The sequence below is a fragment of the Euwallacea similis genome, chromosome 1 (assembly GCF_039881205.1).
Source record: "Euwallacea similis isolate ESF13 chromosome 1, ESF131.1, whole genome shotgun sequence".
Taxonomy (NCBI): domain Eukaryota; kingdom Metazoa; phylum Arthropoda; class Insecta; order Coleoptera; family Curculionidae; genus Euwallacea; species Euwallacea similis.
This window is the reverse complement of record NC_089609.1, coordinates 6,327,376-6,345,750: the sequence shown is the minus strand read 5'-3', so window position 1 is coordinate 6,345,750 and position 18,375 is coordinate 6,327,376. Positions and strand designations below refer to the sequence as shown.

General features: G+C 35.8%; 2 protein-coding genes across 3 annotated transcripts in view; one reads left to right on the top strand and one right to left on the bottom strand.

Annotated features, from left to right (window-relative positions):
• Nucleotides 1–18,375, bottom strand: part of LOC136413265 (general transcription factor 3C polypeptide 3) — a 132,894-nt gene that overhangs the window by 64,389 nt on the left and 50,130 nt on the right. Inside the window, exon 13 of one of the 2 annotated variants that reach the window (XM_066396727.1) lies at nt 7,568–7,578. The exons of the other annotated variant lie outside the window; for it this stretch is intronic. The gene's annotated coding sequence lies outside the window, so the exon portion shown is untranslated. Of the gene's footprint in view, nt 1–7,567; nt 7,579–18,375 lie in introns of those variants that run through there. 2 annotated transcript variants of the gene reach the window in all.
• Nucleotides 1,372–4,849, top strand: LOC136419140 (protein charybde-like). Its single transcript, XM_066405317.1, has 3 exons — nt 1,372–1,686; nt 3,327–3,678; nt 3,852–4,849. Exons 1-3 carry the CDS (start codon nt 1,641–1,643, stop codon nt 3,934–3,936), a joined length of 483 nt encoding a protein of 160 aa, XP_066261414.1. The 5' UTR covers nt 1,372–1,640; the 3' UTR covers nt 3,937–4,849.

Here is an 18,375-nt window from a genome sequence, read left to right as displayed (position 1 = left end):
CATTTTTCCCTTAAAATGTAATCAGTTTACAGCTACCTGAAGGCTAAACAATGTCGTTTAAAACCTTTGAAAGTACCCTAGAAACTTGGTAATTTCTTTTTTTGGATTTTACAGACATTTTATAGGAATTTCCAAAAGAAAAAATTGTAATTCCCAATTTTTACTTTAACATAATAAGTTTTCAACTTACTACTTTTTATTTATATTATTTAATACCCCGGATCTTACAGAAATTTTGAACATATTTTCAATAAGTTTGATTTTTAGGTTTCTATGTTTTTGAGACTTTCCTTGGAATTAGATCAGTTTTCGACTAAAAAAGTAAAAAAATACTATCGGGAATATTGCAAAAATGCCATTAAGAAGCTTCTAGATTCACTAAAAGTTTGGTAATTTTATTCTTTAGATCTTACAAAAATTCAGATAAATTAAGAAAATAAAATATTGATTCTGTACACATCCATATACGTTTTTAGCGCTCTTTTTTGCAATTTAAACAGATTTCAGGAGAAGTAAACAATCTCCCTAAAAAGTGCTTGAAAACTTCGCCGTTTTATTTTCTGGATCTTGAGTCAGAAAAAATCTCTCAAAAAAGAGCACTTATTTCCTCCATTCTTCCTAAATTTTATTTTCTTTTTCCAAATAACAATACTCAAGTTAGTACTTTTTAACATTTTTTAGCATTGTCTTAACTTTCTTTTAATATTTGAAAACAAATCAGAGCGTTAGATGCCCTCAAGGAAAGAAATTACTGAGCCCAAAGATTGAACGCAAAACGAATTTACATTCATTTCCATCAGCCAAGGAGGAAAAACAATTGAAAATTTACTCATCAACCGTGAACAAGGAGTTTCTGATAGTGAACACATCATCGAAAACAAAAGCAATTTTCTACGGCGTTTCATCATTCCAATTTTCCGTAGGTAATTATTAATCTCACGTTACAACCTGTACTAACACAATTACGAGGTTATATGAGTAATTAAGTCTTCATTTAGCCTTTGTTATCCGTTGCCCTGTAATAGAGCAAAATTCCCCAAAATTGACTGGAAATTTGCTCTTTTGTTTAGTAGTTCCGTCAATTTATCGTAGCGCGTCAGCCTCCTTGATACTAAAATTTATTAAACTACATTACAAGAAACAACTGAACGTCATCATTTCCAAACAAAGAAATCGAATACAGAATTACTACACATTAACTAATGTTACATTTTGCTACAGCTACAAACACCAGCTCGAGATCACGTAGGCAATCGGCCCGATCGTTGCCGATGATGCACGATTGTAGTTGGGCAGCCGGTTTCTGTTGCCATGGCTTGATGTCTCGCTGCCTCGATGCTCCGATGTTTGTGCCGGGCATTCGACACTCGACAGAAGCGAGTGCGAGAGAGATGCCTTATGCCTTAGCGGGGCAGGAACAAAGAAGCATCGCGTTGTCCTGGAAGGGGGGATTGGGGATTTTATAAAAACAGGACACAGCTGATCCGCGAAAACAGTTCTGTGAAAGTAAGGTAGTAGTAAGGAGATTGAAAGGAGCGAGAAAAAGCCGGCAGCCGGTTTTTTGGCCTTCAGATTTCAGTAGTAGAAAGTTTTTGTGATATTAATTTTAGTTTATTTTCTTTCGGGAAGTGTTATATATCATGGAAGTACTCCCGATAAGCAACGAAACCTACAACAATGAAGAAGGTGAGTTGAAATTGTTTTGTTTTTCATTCCACTTTTGATATATATATTTTTTTCAAGTCAATTTTTTTACAATTTTTGTGTTAATTGTTTGATAATATATCATGTTTCACGACAAAAAAACCAGCTTGAAATAATTTAGACTCGTTCCGGTGTTCCAGCTTTCTACCTATAATTTTCGCGAAATTTCTAAAAATTCGCCTTAAAGCGGCCCGGTTTCTCCGTATAATCAGCTGTAGTTGCCATATTATGTGACCCTGCACGACCTTCCATGCTCGCTTAGCAACACTAGCGAGAAAATCCAGGGTTGTCAAGTATACTTCTCAAACTTTCAATTTCCCTTTCTAATCTATCCCTGCAACCTCAAATATCCTCAAAACGGCCACATATTTAACATTTATTTAGATTAAACCCATATTGCTGACTCGTATAAAGCACGATTTAAATTGGGAGGAAAGATCAATCCGGCAACAAGGCAAAAGTTTCACTTCTCTCTCCGATCCTCCTATTAAAAAAATCGTTTGTTGCCAATCAGAGAGATAGGTGTCTCGATTTTCTATTTTTTTATTCCGCGTTGCCGTTTATTATGTTCTGGAAACTTCTGGATATAAAGGGTGATTTAAGTTGGAAAGAAAGGCCAATCGGGCAACAGGGCAAAAGTTTTACCTCTCTTTCTTTCTCTGAATTTCCGGAATAAAAAATCGTTCGTTCGCAATCGAGAGATAAATAGGTGTCACTGTATAGATATTTTTTTTTATTCCGTGTTGCCGTTTACTATGTTCTAGCAATTTCTCTTTTCTCGATGGTCCGTCCCTGCTTTGCTGATTTCCTAATCATTGTTACGCCATTTTATATTCGGAGGCCCAACTATCAATTTAAAGTGTTCGCTCTTAATCGAAATAAATTAAATTGCGCTTGTTTAGATCTGGTAATAATAATTGTTTTTGTTGTAATACATTCTACTCTCATTTTCAACTGTTTTCGAAATATTGACGTTTGTAATTTTTCCACTTTTTCATTTTAAAAGGTCGTAAGACGGCTTAAATTATAGCGAAAAATGTTCACATTCTCATTTTAACTCAGAATAATTTATTTGACAGGATATATATGTCGCTGTTTGTCGTCTGTCAAAATTCCTGTGATCTGTCAAAATTTTCGATATTTTTAAAGTCTGCCATATTACATATTTAGATGCCCCTTGAAACTTACAGCTAGAAAAAGTATTTTAAAAAGCTTGGAGCAAGAATTTTTAAAAATTTATATCCACCTAAATAGAGATTTTGTGCCGATGAAGTTTGGTGTGAACGGTCTTTTAAATATTAGTAAAAAAAATTGAAATTTGGAATTTTGTAACTTGCGACCCCTCATTTAATGATTTAGAAACACCTAGAAAATTCACTTATGTCTAGAAGAAAATTTTGAACATGAGGAATTATTAGATTCTCTACTACTCAGTTGCGATGAGCCTTAATATCTTGAAAACTGCCAACATTTCTACGTAACGCAAATGCAATAATATACAAAGTGTTTAATTTAAAATCTGACATTACTGCCGCGGTTTTACAAATATTTTAGTCAAATTACCTTACACATTATTTAGTGAATACAACAATTTACTAAAAACAATCCTCTTCTTCTTTCAGATTGGGATTGTCCAGATTACCCCGACTCTACCGAGCCAGCCCTGGTTGAGGCCCTATCAAAACGTCTTGAAGCCGAATTAAGGGAGGCTAAGAACACCCATCTGATGGTAGGGGAAGTGTTGCTGCCCAACGGGCTAACCCGCCGGATAGCTCAGGACGTGTTCAGCATGGCGGACAACGAGCCCTACGGCCTGCGAGGCTGCGCCCTCTACATTAACTTTGAAGGCGAGGGCATCAACAAGAAAATCAGTACCTTCAGATGTGATCCTAGTACTCCGCCCACCTTCGAGGTTTATCTTACTCTCAAGCAGAGTACCGCTGGTTGGAACAACTTCCTGCCACAGTTTTTAAAGTAAGTTTCTTATCTTGAAAATAATACATTTTTGACATCCTGTAAATGTGTCTTTATCTTTATTATCTGTCAAAGCAACAACAAAAAAATTCTTTTTTCATTTCTTTTTGTTTAATTTTGAAATTTTTATTTTTTTTTACTTTTATCTAACAAATTATTTTCACTTGTTTCAGAAAAATAACTCGTGGCGGAGCTGTAATGATAAGTTCTGAATATCAACTTCAATTGAAGAAACTCTTCAGATCTTCTCTATATTAGAGAGTTGCTTCAGTGAAGTTTCAAAGTGTACCTAGATTTGGAAAGACTGAGATCTATCACAGTGATAGAAAAGTTTATATATATCATGCGTTTTTCATCTAATTTTTTGCATCTATGTTTGTTATTACTACATCTTGTTCGTTAAATGTGATCATCATCCGTTTTAATCCGTGCAGTGCTATTGAAGAGTGCTGCGCGAGTAGTTAATTTTTTTTTTTTTGAGTGATAAAAGTATTTACATAATTTTTCAAAAAAAAAAAAATGCAAACCATTAGTTAGGTTATAAAACAGCAATAATAATTTTTGTGCATTTGTGACGACCAAAATCGGGATTCTAGGGTTACAAAGTCATTACTACGTGATAGCATACATTTTGTGATCTTAAACTCTCGAATGTTTCAGATTTTGGGGAAATTCCCCGAAAGATGTGATAATTCATGTTTGATTTTTTTATGATGGATTAATGATTAATAGTTGTTGCTAAGTATATAAAAACATTAATAATAACAATAGTAAGAAGGTTAGTATTTTGAGTTCACTTTATTATTAACAAATATTGTTTTAATTTTTTTCCTTTTGTGATATTAGTTTTTTAAAATTTGCGAGTCCGCGGCCGAGGAATTGAGCAAATTTGTTTTGCAGTTTGTTTTGAATCAGTATTGAATTTGCTGGCTCCTGCCCGGACCAAAATACATAGTAATTTGATCTCAATGAAATTGTATGGGTCAAATGTGCGTTTGGAATGTGACGAGAATGTAAAGCTAAGGAATTTTGTACGTTTTATAGATGTAGATTTATGTTTTTTTAATCTATCGCAAGTGTGATAGTACAGAATCTGTACACAGCTTTTTTATATGGAAAAAATTTATCAAAAAATATATATAAAAAAAATAAAATCTTTATTATTATAACATTCGCCTGTTTTTTTTATCCTTTCCCTATCTTAAAAACAAAATTACGAAAAAGAGTTCGTTTTGGATAGTGAAAAAAAATTACCGTTAATGCGCAAGGAGCTTCCTCAATTTATGACGCTGATCTAAGGGGTTATTCCTTAGGTCTAAATGAGAAAAAAGTATAAACGTAACCGTTTCACTTCCGGCATACAGATAGTTAAAGCAAAACTGTTATTTAATATTTTTCAAAATATCTCGCTGTGCTAACTATCAGCTGCGTTGCAACCAATCAGATTGATCCCCGATGATAGCCGGCCAATACGATTGGCTGGAAATCAAGGACAGAGGACAATCCGATCCAGATTATCGTTTTCGAAAATGTAGGACGTCTCTAAATTATGGTGTGTACAAAACTCAGCTGACGATTTCCTGAGGTCGCAATAAGAGGATTTGACACGCACAACGCACCTTAGTTAAAATTTACGGTTTTCGAGATACAGGAAGTTAAAAGAAAGTTAAAAAAGAATATTATTTCTTTTGTAATGAGTGTATTTGAGCAAAATCAAGCATTCAGAGGTTTCTCTTTGTAATTTGAGGATAATTATTATTAGAAGGCAGAGAGCTTATCAATGCGTTTATTAATTAAAAACTAAAGTAAGAGGAATTCGGCGTTTTTTTGTCATACGGCGAGCTCTAGTTTAATATCCAATATACAAAACTTCGAAACTTGATTGGGCACTACTATACGTTCCCCTCCTAAGAAAAACGCTAAATCTGAAATTCAACACAACAACAAACTAATCAACTAATCTCTCTACCTAATTGGTTTTCTTATGGGTTTGCCAGAATTGGTTTTATGTGCAACATTATGCTTACTAAACTGCTTACTCGACTGCATACAGGTTTTCTCGCTTAACATACTGGTCTTATCATTACTGCAAGAATTCTCATTAAACGTAAAGGAGCTAAATTTAACCTTGTCATCAAAATCAAATAATTGGTCTGACTCAACCATGTAAGAAATTGGAGATGGTCGTAAAAAGGGAGAGTTTCTCGTGAATACTTGACCTACATTATCCCTTACTAAATGTGGAGAGTTACACTTGGTCACTATCTCTCCAGGAACCCGACATTTTCCATGAACATCTATTAAGTAAAAACTAATGCCGCTTCGAATAATGCTAAAGTGTGCATTCTTTATTGCATAGCGAATGATCCATAAGATCTTAATAATCTGTAAAACCTCATTTGGATTCGCTCCATGACGGCCACCTTTTCTTTTCGGCTCCTTTCAAAGTAGTACCTGATTAAATGACCCGTAAAATAGACAGTATAATGCACAGTAGTGCCTGGAAATGAAATATTCTCGAGCAACATTTCAAGGTCAACGCAGTCACGGCCCCAGAACTTCAGTTTTTGTGGCTTTTCAATTGCCAATTTTTCCGCGAAATCTTCCGACAACATCACCGTACCGACTGAAATTATATCAATATCTCTGAACCGATTTCGTTTATCGGTCTTTCCACACCTAAATTCGGTTACCAAACCTAAGCGAGATAATAACATATTCAGTGGATGTGCATATTAAGACATTGGGCATTTGCTAAAGGCAAATGACATGTCCGATGTTTAAACACGACATTATTAAAGTGTAGTAATCTATGCGGTTGTGTAATTTTTAGGTTTACGCACTTCCTTGAACCTCGCGTATGCATAATGCTTAATATTAATATTTACTTGCAAGCCTAGAGAAAGAGGATATTGGCTTATGACGATTGAAGTAGCCGACCATCTTCAATAGATAACTAGGAAGTATTGACTTAAGTAATGCGATACAGAAAGGCTCTTTGGATGTCCAGTGATTCAGTAACCCTTAGTAACTCCTTACGTATCCGATCCAGCTGATTTATAGCGAACATCGAAATATTTTGGGAGGTGATTCTAGAGATTAAAATAATTAAAAAAGGTCGAATAAACATACCCCAAAAATTCCTTCTTACAGGGACTGGAACCTCTTAAAGGGAGAACTCTGAAGATGTTTTTTTGCAATATTTTCGAATTGCATTAAAATTATGAAATTCGGTATACTTTAATAAGTTGTAGCAGGAAAACTTTTTTATGTTATTGTTTTATTTTGTTGTTAATGATTGTAGATTTTTGTCAGGGGCGTCACATACAGGGGGTCTCCTACCCCTACAGGCAGTCAGTGTTACCTTAATTTTTTTGTTTGTGATATTTCTTCGTTTTTGAAATTAAATTATTGAATCACAAATATTTTTAAGTAACAAAGGTCCTTTTATTTTATCTTGTTAGGATAGACCATTTTTCAGAAAAATGTGTTTTTATGAATCGATACACGATTACATGGACATCGAAATGCATTTTAATGAACATAGTAGACATCCTTGTAATAGAATTTTTCTACTAACCAGCAATAAAACAACTAGTATTATTAAGGATTTATCGCTTATTCACAATAAATATTCAAAATGGCCTCCGTTCACCTTAATGCATCATCTAATTCTTTTTTTATAGATTTCGATATCCACGTAATTGTGCATCGGTTTATAAAAACTCATTTTTCTGCGAAACGCTCTATCCTAACCAGATGAACGAAGAGGATCTTTTTCACCTTAAAATATTTACGATTTACTAATTTAATTTCAAAAATTAAGAAATGTCCCAAACATAAAAGTTAGAGCAATATTTACGTAAAAGGCTTCCCGTTTATGACATTCCTGGCTAAAATCTGCAAATTTTAGAATTAAAAAACAATTCCATTCCAACTTAAAGTATATCGAATTTCATAATTTTAGCCTAAACAGTTTCGAAAATATTGCGAAAAAACTACCTTCAGAGTTCTCCTTTTAAGAGGTTCTAATCCCTTTAATAAGCCATTTTTGGGGTATGTTTATAAGAATTTTATTTATTATTTTAATCTCCAGAATCACCTCCAAAAATATTTCGCGCTATTTCTGGACGCCCTGTATAGCTCTAATCTATCTGGGTTTATTCTAAGATTTTTTAAATTTCACTCACTTTTGGGGTCTTAGTATTTCACATTCAGATTATTCTAAATCCGCCCCTGTAGGTAAGTAAAACGGTGAAACGAAAACAGGTGCCATAAGGTCCTGAACTTTTCCCGGTGTAAGCTTGAAAGAGCTCCGTTGTAATCTGATATATGGGTGTTATTGTTAATAGGCTTTACCAAAAGGGCTTCCCTTTGCCTTAATGCGTAATCTGGAAATTTGCTGCCTTTTCAGGTAAAAACACACATTATCGATTGTCAGTTATGTCGCAGCTTTATTATTGGCCGAGTTCCAAGCTGGGGCTTATTTGATTTGGCGAAGACAATATTAATTCCCATAAATCTTTAAAAACGGGGGCACACGTGGCGAAACTGCAGGCGCAATTTACCTCTTCAGGTCAGGTTATCAAAGTCTCCTTTTAGTCTTTTTACATTATGCATTTGCATGCATTTGGTTGAAGGAAAATGTGCTATTGCAAATACCAATCAAACTATAAATTATTTCCTTGATTGCCGAAGCACGACCTGCAATACACGGTGTACCCAAAAAATATACGTTGCCCAATGACTTTGTTTACTCCGCATATCTAAATAGGTGTCATAAAATGACTTTAATGTTTCCGGTCGAATCATTGTGGTAAATTTATGTTAATAACGTGTTATTAGTGGTGTGTTTAAAGTGCGGCTTAATTGTCTTGTCTTTGTTGGCGCAGCACCCATAGAACGAGCTTTCAGTTATTTTATTAATTAAATGAGGACTCAAATATCGTGCAGCTGTAAATTTTATTTAAATGTGGTAAATTTGTTGCCATCAAGATGGAGCAGTTTCGGAGCCGCATACATGGAAGGAACTTTCCGGGGCACGATGAAAAGTTAAAAAATTATCTGCAAGAAACTTCCGGAAAAAACATTCTACGCCGCTGCAATTTATCTACAAATTATTCCATCTCTCTGCATATCCACGTTAATAATTATTATTATCAACTGGATTTGACGCTATTCAGTGGCGTACTGAGTCTGAACGCTGTTCAATGTTGGTTAGCTCAACGACATTATTTTTCCTTCTAACTGCTCTTCTGGTTCCCGAGATATAGGCACTCCGAGCTTAAACGGAGCCCAAAAGGAATTTTAAAATATTCGAAAAGCTCCTTTTCCCTTAAAGTGATTGATTTGGATCATATTAGGACCCCTTAGACAGGGGAGCTGGGGCCTTAAAAACGTATCTTTATCCAACATTCTGGTTTTGCCCTCTGGCTCTTCTAGTACTAGCAAATTTTCTTGTATATAAGTTTAAGGGTGGATTTCTTCAGATCCGCAGTAATTAGGTCCAGTGCACTATTTCGAGTTGCAAAGCAATTCGGAGTACCTTTACCAATCCTTTTGGGTGCGCTTTCTTGCAGTAGCAGCAGTTTTCTTAACAAAACTTGCCAAATTGCATGCTCTAAGAACCGGGATCAGTCATGGCCGTGAGGTTTATTTCGGGCTGTAAAGCAATTCAAACAGAACCTTTACTCATATTTCTGCATTTGCCTTGCGACTCCTCTGGGAGCAACAGTTCTCCAAAAAATTGGTAAAAGCGCAAGTCTTTTGCAGACTACTTTCCCCTGTCAATTTTCTGCTTTTTCTCTTTCGGATGCCGAGACTTTCGAAACGGACCGAATTTTTGAAGTGCTCTTTTTCGTTTAAATCGCGATCCTAGCTGGACCCTAGATGTCGACCTATCTCAACTATGGCCCTGTTGAAGCCTGGGCCCTTGAAAATGCAGTGCGTGAGGTTCTTACTATGATACATTCCCAAATTGGTAAGGAAGGTAATCAAAGTAGTCTCATATCTCGGGTATTGAAAGAGGTATTTGCAGCTCACCCGGGGCAGCCTCGAGACATGTCTCGAGGCCGCCTTGTGCCTGACGAAGCTTGTCGAGATAAGTCTTTTACCAACTTTCTTATCACCATCTAAACTAATTTATTAAATTATTATCCACCATGCAGGTCGTATTTGGTTTACAGTTTACACCTAAACCATGGCTGATTTGCTCCACTGACATGAATCTTAAACCGATTCGTTTCAAATGCCAGCCATTTCCTTCCAAATGGTAATTTTGGCCAAAATCATGACGCAACATCGAATTGTTAAGAAATGCGATACACTTTACACACTCTACTGCGTACGGTTTCGAGTTTTATAATAAATTGTAGATCTAGCGGCATAAAAAGCGTTGATTAATAGGAGGTTGTCACTTAAACCATAACGGAGAAATAAACAGTACTGGGAATGGTACTACTGAACTAGATTTCTTCAGTGCCCGCCCCTGCACCTCTGGTGCAGGTACGTCTCGCATTGGGAGCAGAGTTTGCTTCTTTGATGCATCGCAGCTAGACCACCTGACAGTGTTCTTGCAAACAAAACTATAATAGGATGTTTTTTTCAAAAGAAAAGTTAGTGGTACTCTGGTACCGCTCGCAGGCCTGATCATTTCCATATGCGAGCGAGTTAAATACACATCGCCACATGCTGAGCAGCATTACAAAAACAGTTTTATTTCATTTGGATGGCTTTCAGCCTCTGGCTGGCTTCTCGATTTTTAATGAGGCTTGTCTGAAACGAGCTGAAGTTTATTGTAATTTAAATCCTGGGTCATGTTTTGACAACAGCTTCAAGGTTAAACGGACATATCCTCCTCAAGAGGAAATCCGCTTATTTCTTGGTTTCAGAGAGTACGTAGTAAGGTCGAAAAGTTTCTGTCCTGACACATTTTCGGCCTTTTCTGGGAAGTAACAAAAATGTGTCTATAAATTGTAATCTTTTATCCATCCGAAAGGTCAAAGTAAGCCAAATCAAGGGAGCAAAAAAATTCTTGAAGTCCAAGTGATGATAAAATGTTACAAATACACGGCTCGCTTGCAAAAGCTACAGTGCTGGAATGTGTCTTTCAAGATCTGGATTATCCACCCTGCAGTTCTGACCTGGCCCCCAGTCATTATTTCCTTTTCTCAAAATTAAAATCCGACCTGCGGGGTAGGAAATTGCAAATGATGAAGTCAAGGCAGCAGTTTTAGAACTTCTTAACATTAAAACTTCTGATTATTTTTTTAAAGGCTTAGAAATGTTAATTAGTCGTTCTGAAAAGTAGATGTGATAAAAGGAGATTATATTGAAAAATAAAAAAAATCGTTTCATTCTACCATCCTTAAAAGTAAGTTAGGACGGAAACTTTTGGACCTTAGTACGTACCTCATCGATGCCCACGACGTTTCGGTACGGGCATTTTTTGGTCACCAACAAACAAAAGGCCATAAAAAATAAATCTAAAGTGTGTTGTTATACAACACACGAGCAACAGTTGAAAAGATTGATTTTTTTTCTCTGCATAGCGAACGGGTCCGTTGACCGAGCGAGGTCTTTCACCCTACCATTTTAACATATAGAAAAACAGTTGCGGCAATATATTGCAGCAAGGTGAAATTTCGTAATACGCGAGCCGTACCATACATGTTGCCTCGAAATCGACATCGAATGGTACCAAGATTTAATGGATGATAGCGGTTAGTTAATCGGTTTTCTTGGTACCGAATTAGCATTGTTAACAGGTCCTCCGGTGGAGACCCGGGATGGGAACTCACGTAGGGCTTGCATCAGACAGTACCTCTGTTGAGGACGTGCTTTTTCCTTCATTTTGTCAAGGAATAAGCCTCACACACCCAAATAGGGATTGTTGGAGAACCCTATACTCAATTTATAATTTCTGGATTTTTCTGTGGAATCTGCAAAAATTCTGGAATTAGCTTTTTAACTCTTCAAGCAATGACTGTGTTTCCAATGAGACCTACTAAATTTGAACTCTTCAATTTTCTTGCACAGCTCTAGTTGAGAGGTGACATCTACAGAACGATGCAAGCCATCCTCATCTGGGATACTTTGGGTTCTAGAGCAACTCAATTAGTACCTTCACCCAAATTTTTGGATTTGCTCTTCTTAACTGACCCTTCCCGTAGGAACAATGTTCCACAAAGGACTTGCCAAAGTTGGCAAAATTACAACCTTTTAAACGCTCGAAGTATGAAAGTGGATATCTCCTGAATCATGGTGGTCACGCCCACGGGGGTTATTTTGGATTGTAGAGTAACTCATACAGTAGTCTTATCCATATTTCTGGATTTGCCTTCTCAGCCTTTCAATAGTAGCAATTTTCCAAATGAGACTTGCTAAAGTTTGCAGGACCTAAGTTTGAGAGTTGATATCTTCTGAATTATAGTGGCCACGCCCATGGGGATTATTTTGAATTGTAGAGCAACTCATAGAGTACTCTCACTCATATTTCTGGATTTGGCTTCTCAGCCTTCCAGTGATAAAAATTTTCCAAATGAGACTTGCCAAAGTTCGAGAGTTAATATCTCCAGAATCATGGTGTCCACGCCCATGAGGGTAATTTTGGATTGTAGAGCAACTCATATAGTATTCTCATCCACATTTCTGAATTTGCCTTCTGAGTCATCTAATAGTATCAATTTTTCAAACTAATTCATAAAATCGAGTGTAATTGCGGTTTTCTTGTACCTGCATGTTAAGTTTGGGAATTAATATCTCCAGAACGGTGTCAACCACTCCCAACAGAACTTTTCTGGATTATAGAGTAACTCAAACAATACACATTGGGCAAGATGCCAAATTTTCAAAATGAGGACAAGATGTATGTGTGGACATTATATTCTTAAGTGTAATGCAAATGGTAACTAAGATCTTCGAATAATGATTACAGTGTATGTAGGCAACGTGCTTAAATCTCGGTACATTGACTCAAGGAAAACACAATAAATAGCTTATTTTTACTTGCAAATTGATTTCCAATACCAAACGAGGCAAGAGAGCAAGTAGGAGTTTGAATGCTATTTTCTGTCCATGCGACGTGACAACTCAAATGTTTCTTGTATTGCTGCTGCTATTCAAATACACTTCGTTTGTGCTTTTGAATGGCCTGAACCTACACAATATTTCTCCATAAAAACCCGAGAACATTTTTCCGTAAAACTATGTTTATTGCTCTTGATGCACATACGGGATATGAACTATCAGATCAGGCGCTTACGGCAGAAAAACAGGCTCGTAAATCAGCATTTTTTCAAACTTTTGAACGGTCCAATTTATCGGCTTTTGGCACGGATCTAAACAGATTAAAAGATCAAAATTTCGTTTATTCATTAAGGATTTAATTGAGATCTTATAAATTCGCTAGGCAAATAGTCCTACCTATTTTTGCTGCCGCTGGATTTATCGCAGCTAAGGCCCAAATCCAGTTTCAATGTGTTTACTCTTCACTATATCCAGTTCTGTTTACGTGTGGTGAAAATGGTACAACTAAACTACTTATAACACAAAACACATGTATGCATATGATCACGGAGCTGCTGTATGTTTTTTTTTCTTGGCAATATCCAGGGGCGTAACACACGCCGCTGGAAATGCGGCGCGAGGACCCCTTGTTTGATCGGTTTTAGTGACTACGCCAATGAAGACGCATTGCGTGCAGGCTTTACATTTATTTGAGAGTATTGTTTATTTTTCCAAACCGGATTAGATCAATTTATTTTCGTACCTCTCGAATGTAATTAGTTCGATCTTGTGAAAGATCTCCTTAAATCGCGGTCATCGCGGAAAGTTTTCTTGTTTGCTCTAGAGGTCCATTTGTCGATCTCGCGGAAAAAAAAATAGATTTCTTCGTTTATTTTGGTTGCGATAATCGGTCATTTCGGCCCCATAAACAAATGTTATGTGATCTATTCAAAGATAAAAGAACGTGGAAAAAGCAGGGCCATTATCCGTGCCCCTAAAACCGCTCGGAAAAACGAAGCCCAGTTCATTCCTGCTGGCTGAAAGCAATAAAACAGACTCAGACATGTTGAGTGGATGTACCATTAACATCTCCTGAACGGGACGGACCGGTTGTGCTGCCACAAGCCACAAGTTTTTGTTCGTTGTTTCTTGGGGCACGTCTTTCAATGGATGTAACAGTTTGCCTGCACCAATCGTGCCAGAATCTAAAGAAAGATGCTGAGCTCGACTACTGAAAGAAAGTCCCCGTATATGCGTTCTATCGAAGCTCCCCGTAATAGCACTTTTCAGGAGTTTGACCAGCGATGCGAGTCGCTCTATACGGCATTTTTCTGGAACTTTAAAAATAGGGCTGCTACTGCATTTACCAAGTTTATCCGTGATCAACCTGAAAAAACGTGTTTGCGCGTCTTCACCCCTCCCCTACTATTTAAATGCTCCTTATTCCTTAAATCGTCGACTTGCTTAGATCCTACATGAACCCACAATGTCTTATTTGGAGAGCTTTGAAAATGCAACCTGAGGACTCTTCATTCAGGATTTAGAGTGAAAGGAACCAAGAAAATCGAAGAAATATGCGTTATCAGTGTATAGCATCTTGCGGAATAAATCAACAAATTTATCTACTAAAATATGAGTTTTCACGCTATGGAAAACTATTGTCGGGGCTGTAGCGTTTCTGCTACCTTGATTTCCTGAAGAACCCTAGAAGTGAAAAAATACGTTTTTTTAAATTATCGCCTCGTACGCCACTGGTTTTCAAGTAATAAATGAAAGAATTTTGAAAAAACATTTTCAGCTATAGAAAATCATTGGAGTAGTTCATTTGGCAACACTATTGGGACACAGCAGTTTTCTGTTTAAAATTTGTAATTAGTAAATTTTTCATTTTTCATAAATTATTAAAGTCTTAAGTATCGTGTGTAACTCACTGAAAATGACTATTTCCTGCTCAAATGGCTCACTGCACTCATCTGCGACTCGAGCACCAACTTCATTTCGTTTGAAGCACGTTGTACAACATACAGGGTGTCCCAGAATATGTGAGCAATCTCTCCAATCCCTAGAGGACGCATCAAAGTATTACGACAAATTTCTACAAAACAACACAACAAAACAAAAATTGTTTCTAGAGCCGCTCCCTACGGAGATATAAACTATCAAAGGACGCCTCTGGAAATCAATTTTTCTTGAATAAGTTTTAAAGTGCTTAGTGTAATTAAATAACTTTTTAATATAATGAATGTTAGAGGGGATTCTTTAAAATTATACCATTTAAACACATTTTACTTGCTTAGTCTGCCAGGACTTTAACTTTAACACAAAAAAGGGTACTCTTGCTTCTTATCACAAAAATGAACTGTTTTCGAAAAAAAAACAATTTTTACCAAATACCGTTTTCATTAAATAACTTTCTGTGTTGGTTCAATATGGGCCCCTTCTAATAGCATGCATTTCCTGGCTTTAAGAATTGAAGATTGTTGAACTCTCCAAAATTGTTTCTTGTCTTCACAATGAAAAAAATTCTTTCCGATGAATTTTCCTTATTGTGTAATAAAAATTATTGCAAAGTTTAAAGCACTATAAATTATTAACTGGCGCTAGCACACAAACTATATTCAGTAAAAATTGTTTTTTCTCAAAAACGGTCAATTTTTACGACAATGAGCAAAAATACCTTTTTTTCGTTTAAAGTAGAGACTATTTAAAGAAATCATTTTGATTCTTTTATTGATACAGGGTGTAGAAAAATTATAATTTTTGCGTTAAAGCTGGTCCTTTCCTAGCGAACTAAGCAAATCTAATAGTCAAATACGTTTAAGTGGTATAATTTTAAGGAACCCCATCTAACATCCACCAACTGAAAAATTATTTAATTTTATTAAGTACTTTCAAACTTTTCAAGAAAAATTGACATCCAGAGGTGTCCTTTAGGAGCTTTGATCTCCGTAGGAAGGGGAAAAATTTTATAGAAACTTGTCATATTACTTTAATACATTCTCTATGAACTCAAGAAATTGCCCACATATTCTGGGACACCCTGTATTATTATTGGACACACCATATTCTTGAGTTCTCGGGGAATTCCGTTAAAATGACTTGTGATTAGACATGGCTGCTGATTGAACCATCTCGACGTCATTCCCATAAGAGAATACTCTACTCCTCAAGTTTAGAAATCTGGAACCAGGCACAGACTTCGGTTATTGTTGGTGAAGATTTTGAGTGTTTGAATTTTGGAACATTTTCACACCGTCAGGGCTAAATGTGTTGAACATGATCATCTAAGTATACGACCGAATGATTAAATATTGAGCAAATGCTCAGTGTTTTGCTAATGGAAATTCTTGGTTCTCCTTTGGACCTACAGTCCAAAAATTCATGTTGGTGCGGACAAGCGAACCTAGTCGTATTTGGTTCCGCTCGATTACATACACAACATATAACTGGTTAGTTAAAATAAAATATATAAATAGTCCTATTGAAAAACAACACGCTGCTGTGCCGAACGTGCTCGCAAACCTACTTCAGACTTCAGCAGATCTGTACAAACAAGTCGGTTTATTTTCAGAAAACTTGCATTTTTGTCATCTTGCAGGGCCATGTTTTCTGCATCCTCTACGTACTTCCTTGAATTTTTTCAGTTTACCATTCTATCGAAAAAAGGCTATAAAAACATTGGCGCTTTCGTGATTAAAAAAGGTCATCAAGGAGAAATACCTCAAATAACCGGTTCACGTTGCATCGAATTAATGCTTAACCTTTGACATAATATTGGTCAGTACGTATGATATGGACAACGTGTTATTTAATAGCCATAACGAAATTGGCATACGAAGGCAACACCGAATCGAGTAACGCTGGACGAGGATATGAGTATCATGTTGGCATTAAATCTGATGTTACACCTAAGGCGTATAACATCAGATTAGACGGAAATTGAAAACTGATCTTTGAATTCCTCATTTGCACTTCTGACAGATTTTGCCTTATTTTACAACCCCGAAAGCGTGTAATTGGATTGCACCTACGTCTGTAGCGGAAATATGAAATCATGTTAATACGTGTAATGGCATCAGCCTGATGTGGTGAATTCGATTTCTTCACACTCATATAGCGCAATTTATTTGTGCTCCTCATAATCGAGCTCCGGACAAGAAAAATCTGGTTTAGATATTCGGTTTAATCTAACGTTTGTGATATCTTACTTGACCCCTTTGCTAACTTTGCTCAACTAAACTGGTTCAGAAAAATTAAGGAAGGTCACAGATTTTGAGATTGTTTTAAAATTTGCCAATTATTGTTTACCAAATTTTCATATATAGGGTGCCTTGACCTGAGTGCCCATTTCGAGAGCCGACCTTTGGTACGTCGTCGCCATTTGAGCCCAAGATCCATTGGTTGAAAACATTTTCGAAACTTCAGCACTTCCGGAATTCTTCGGAAACTTAGGGAATTGATAACAATTTTGTTATCTTAAATGGAATTACTGTTTTTTTTTTAATTCCATGTTAATTTTCAGGTCGACTTTATATAGGGTCTCCGGAAAGGTCGTCATTCTAGGGGTTATAGAGAAGGCTAAAATAATACTAGTACTTCATATAAAGAAAAATCCTAGCGGCCTTCTTTACCAAGTTATTCGCTCTCGAAGTAAACCGTTAAAAAATGTATTTTTGCTGTAACATTTAAAAAATTACAATGGTAACAATGAAGGTTGAGCGGTTTAAATAACTCATAGTCGTACTTTTTTTCGTATGCAAACAGATGTTTCATATGTTTGCCTTATACAGGGGAAGTCAGGATTTCTCTCATTTAAACCCATACATTTTTTTGGTGAGTTGATGAAATCAGTATTTCCTTGTATAGCTTAATTTTTCATAACTTTTCTAAAAAAAAGTATACCTCGCTTTAATCGACACCTTGTACTGTTTTTGAGAAAATCGAATTTTACCATCAATATTTTGTAACATACATATCAACAATTTAAAATCAAATAAAATAACAATTTATTATAAAAAATAGTATGTATTTCAGGTAAAGTTATCAAAAATGTTCAATATGACATCTTAGACCGCAAGACAGCAGCTTCAATAGTATTTCCTTCTGCAAGTCCTAACATTTATATCTGTATGCTCATTATTGCTAAACTCCATGGTAGTATAGAAATAACTAATGTTGACAATAAATATTGACATGAACATAAAATGCGATTTTCTCAAAAACGGTACAAAGTATCGATTAAAACAAAATATACCTTTTTTGTAAGAAAATTATGAAAAAATCATACTATAAAAAAGTATTAATTTCGTCAACTCACTAAAAAAATTAATAAGTTTAAATGAAAAATTTTGACTTTCCCTGTATAAATACATATGAAACATCTGTTTACATATCAAAATAAGCACGACTATGAGTTATTTGAATCGCCCAACTTTCACTGTGACCATTATCATTTTATGAAAGTTACAGCAAAAATACTTTTTTTAACTTCTTACTTTGAGAGCGAATAACTTGGTAAAGAAGGCCGCTAGGATTTTTCTTTATATGAAGTAGTAGGATTATTTTAGCCTTTTCTATAGCCCTTAGAATTTATGTCATGACCTTTCCCACGACCTGCATAACATATTGCTTACCTAAAATGTCAACTTTCTAAGATAAAAGTTGTTTTATGTCAAAACTGCTAAAAAATTT

What these genes read in the sequence shown, in the direction of transcription:
- LOC136419140 (XM_066405317.1), top strand. Translation starts at nt 1,641, where the DNA reads ATGGAAGTACTCCCGATAAGCAACGAAACCTACAACAATGAAGAAG. An exon ending in AACCTACAACAATGAAGAAG is followed by an intron (nt 1,687 to 3,326) that starts GTGAGTTGAAAT and finishes TTCTTCTTTCAG; the next exon opens with ATTGGGATTGTCCAGATTAC. An exon ending in TTCCTGCCACAGTTTTTAAA is followed by an intron (nt 3,679 to 3,851) that starts GTAAGTTTCTTA and finishes CACTTGTTTCAG; the next exon opens with AAAAATAACTCGTGGCGGAG.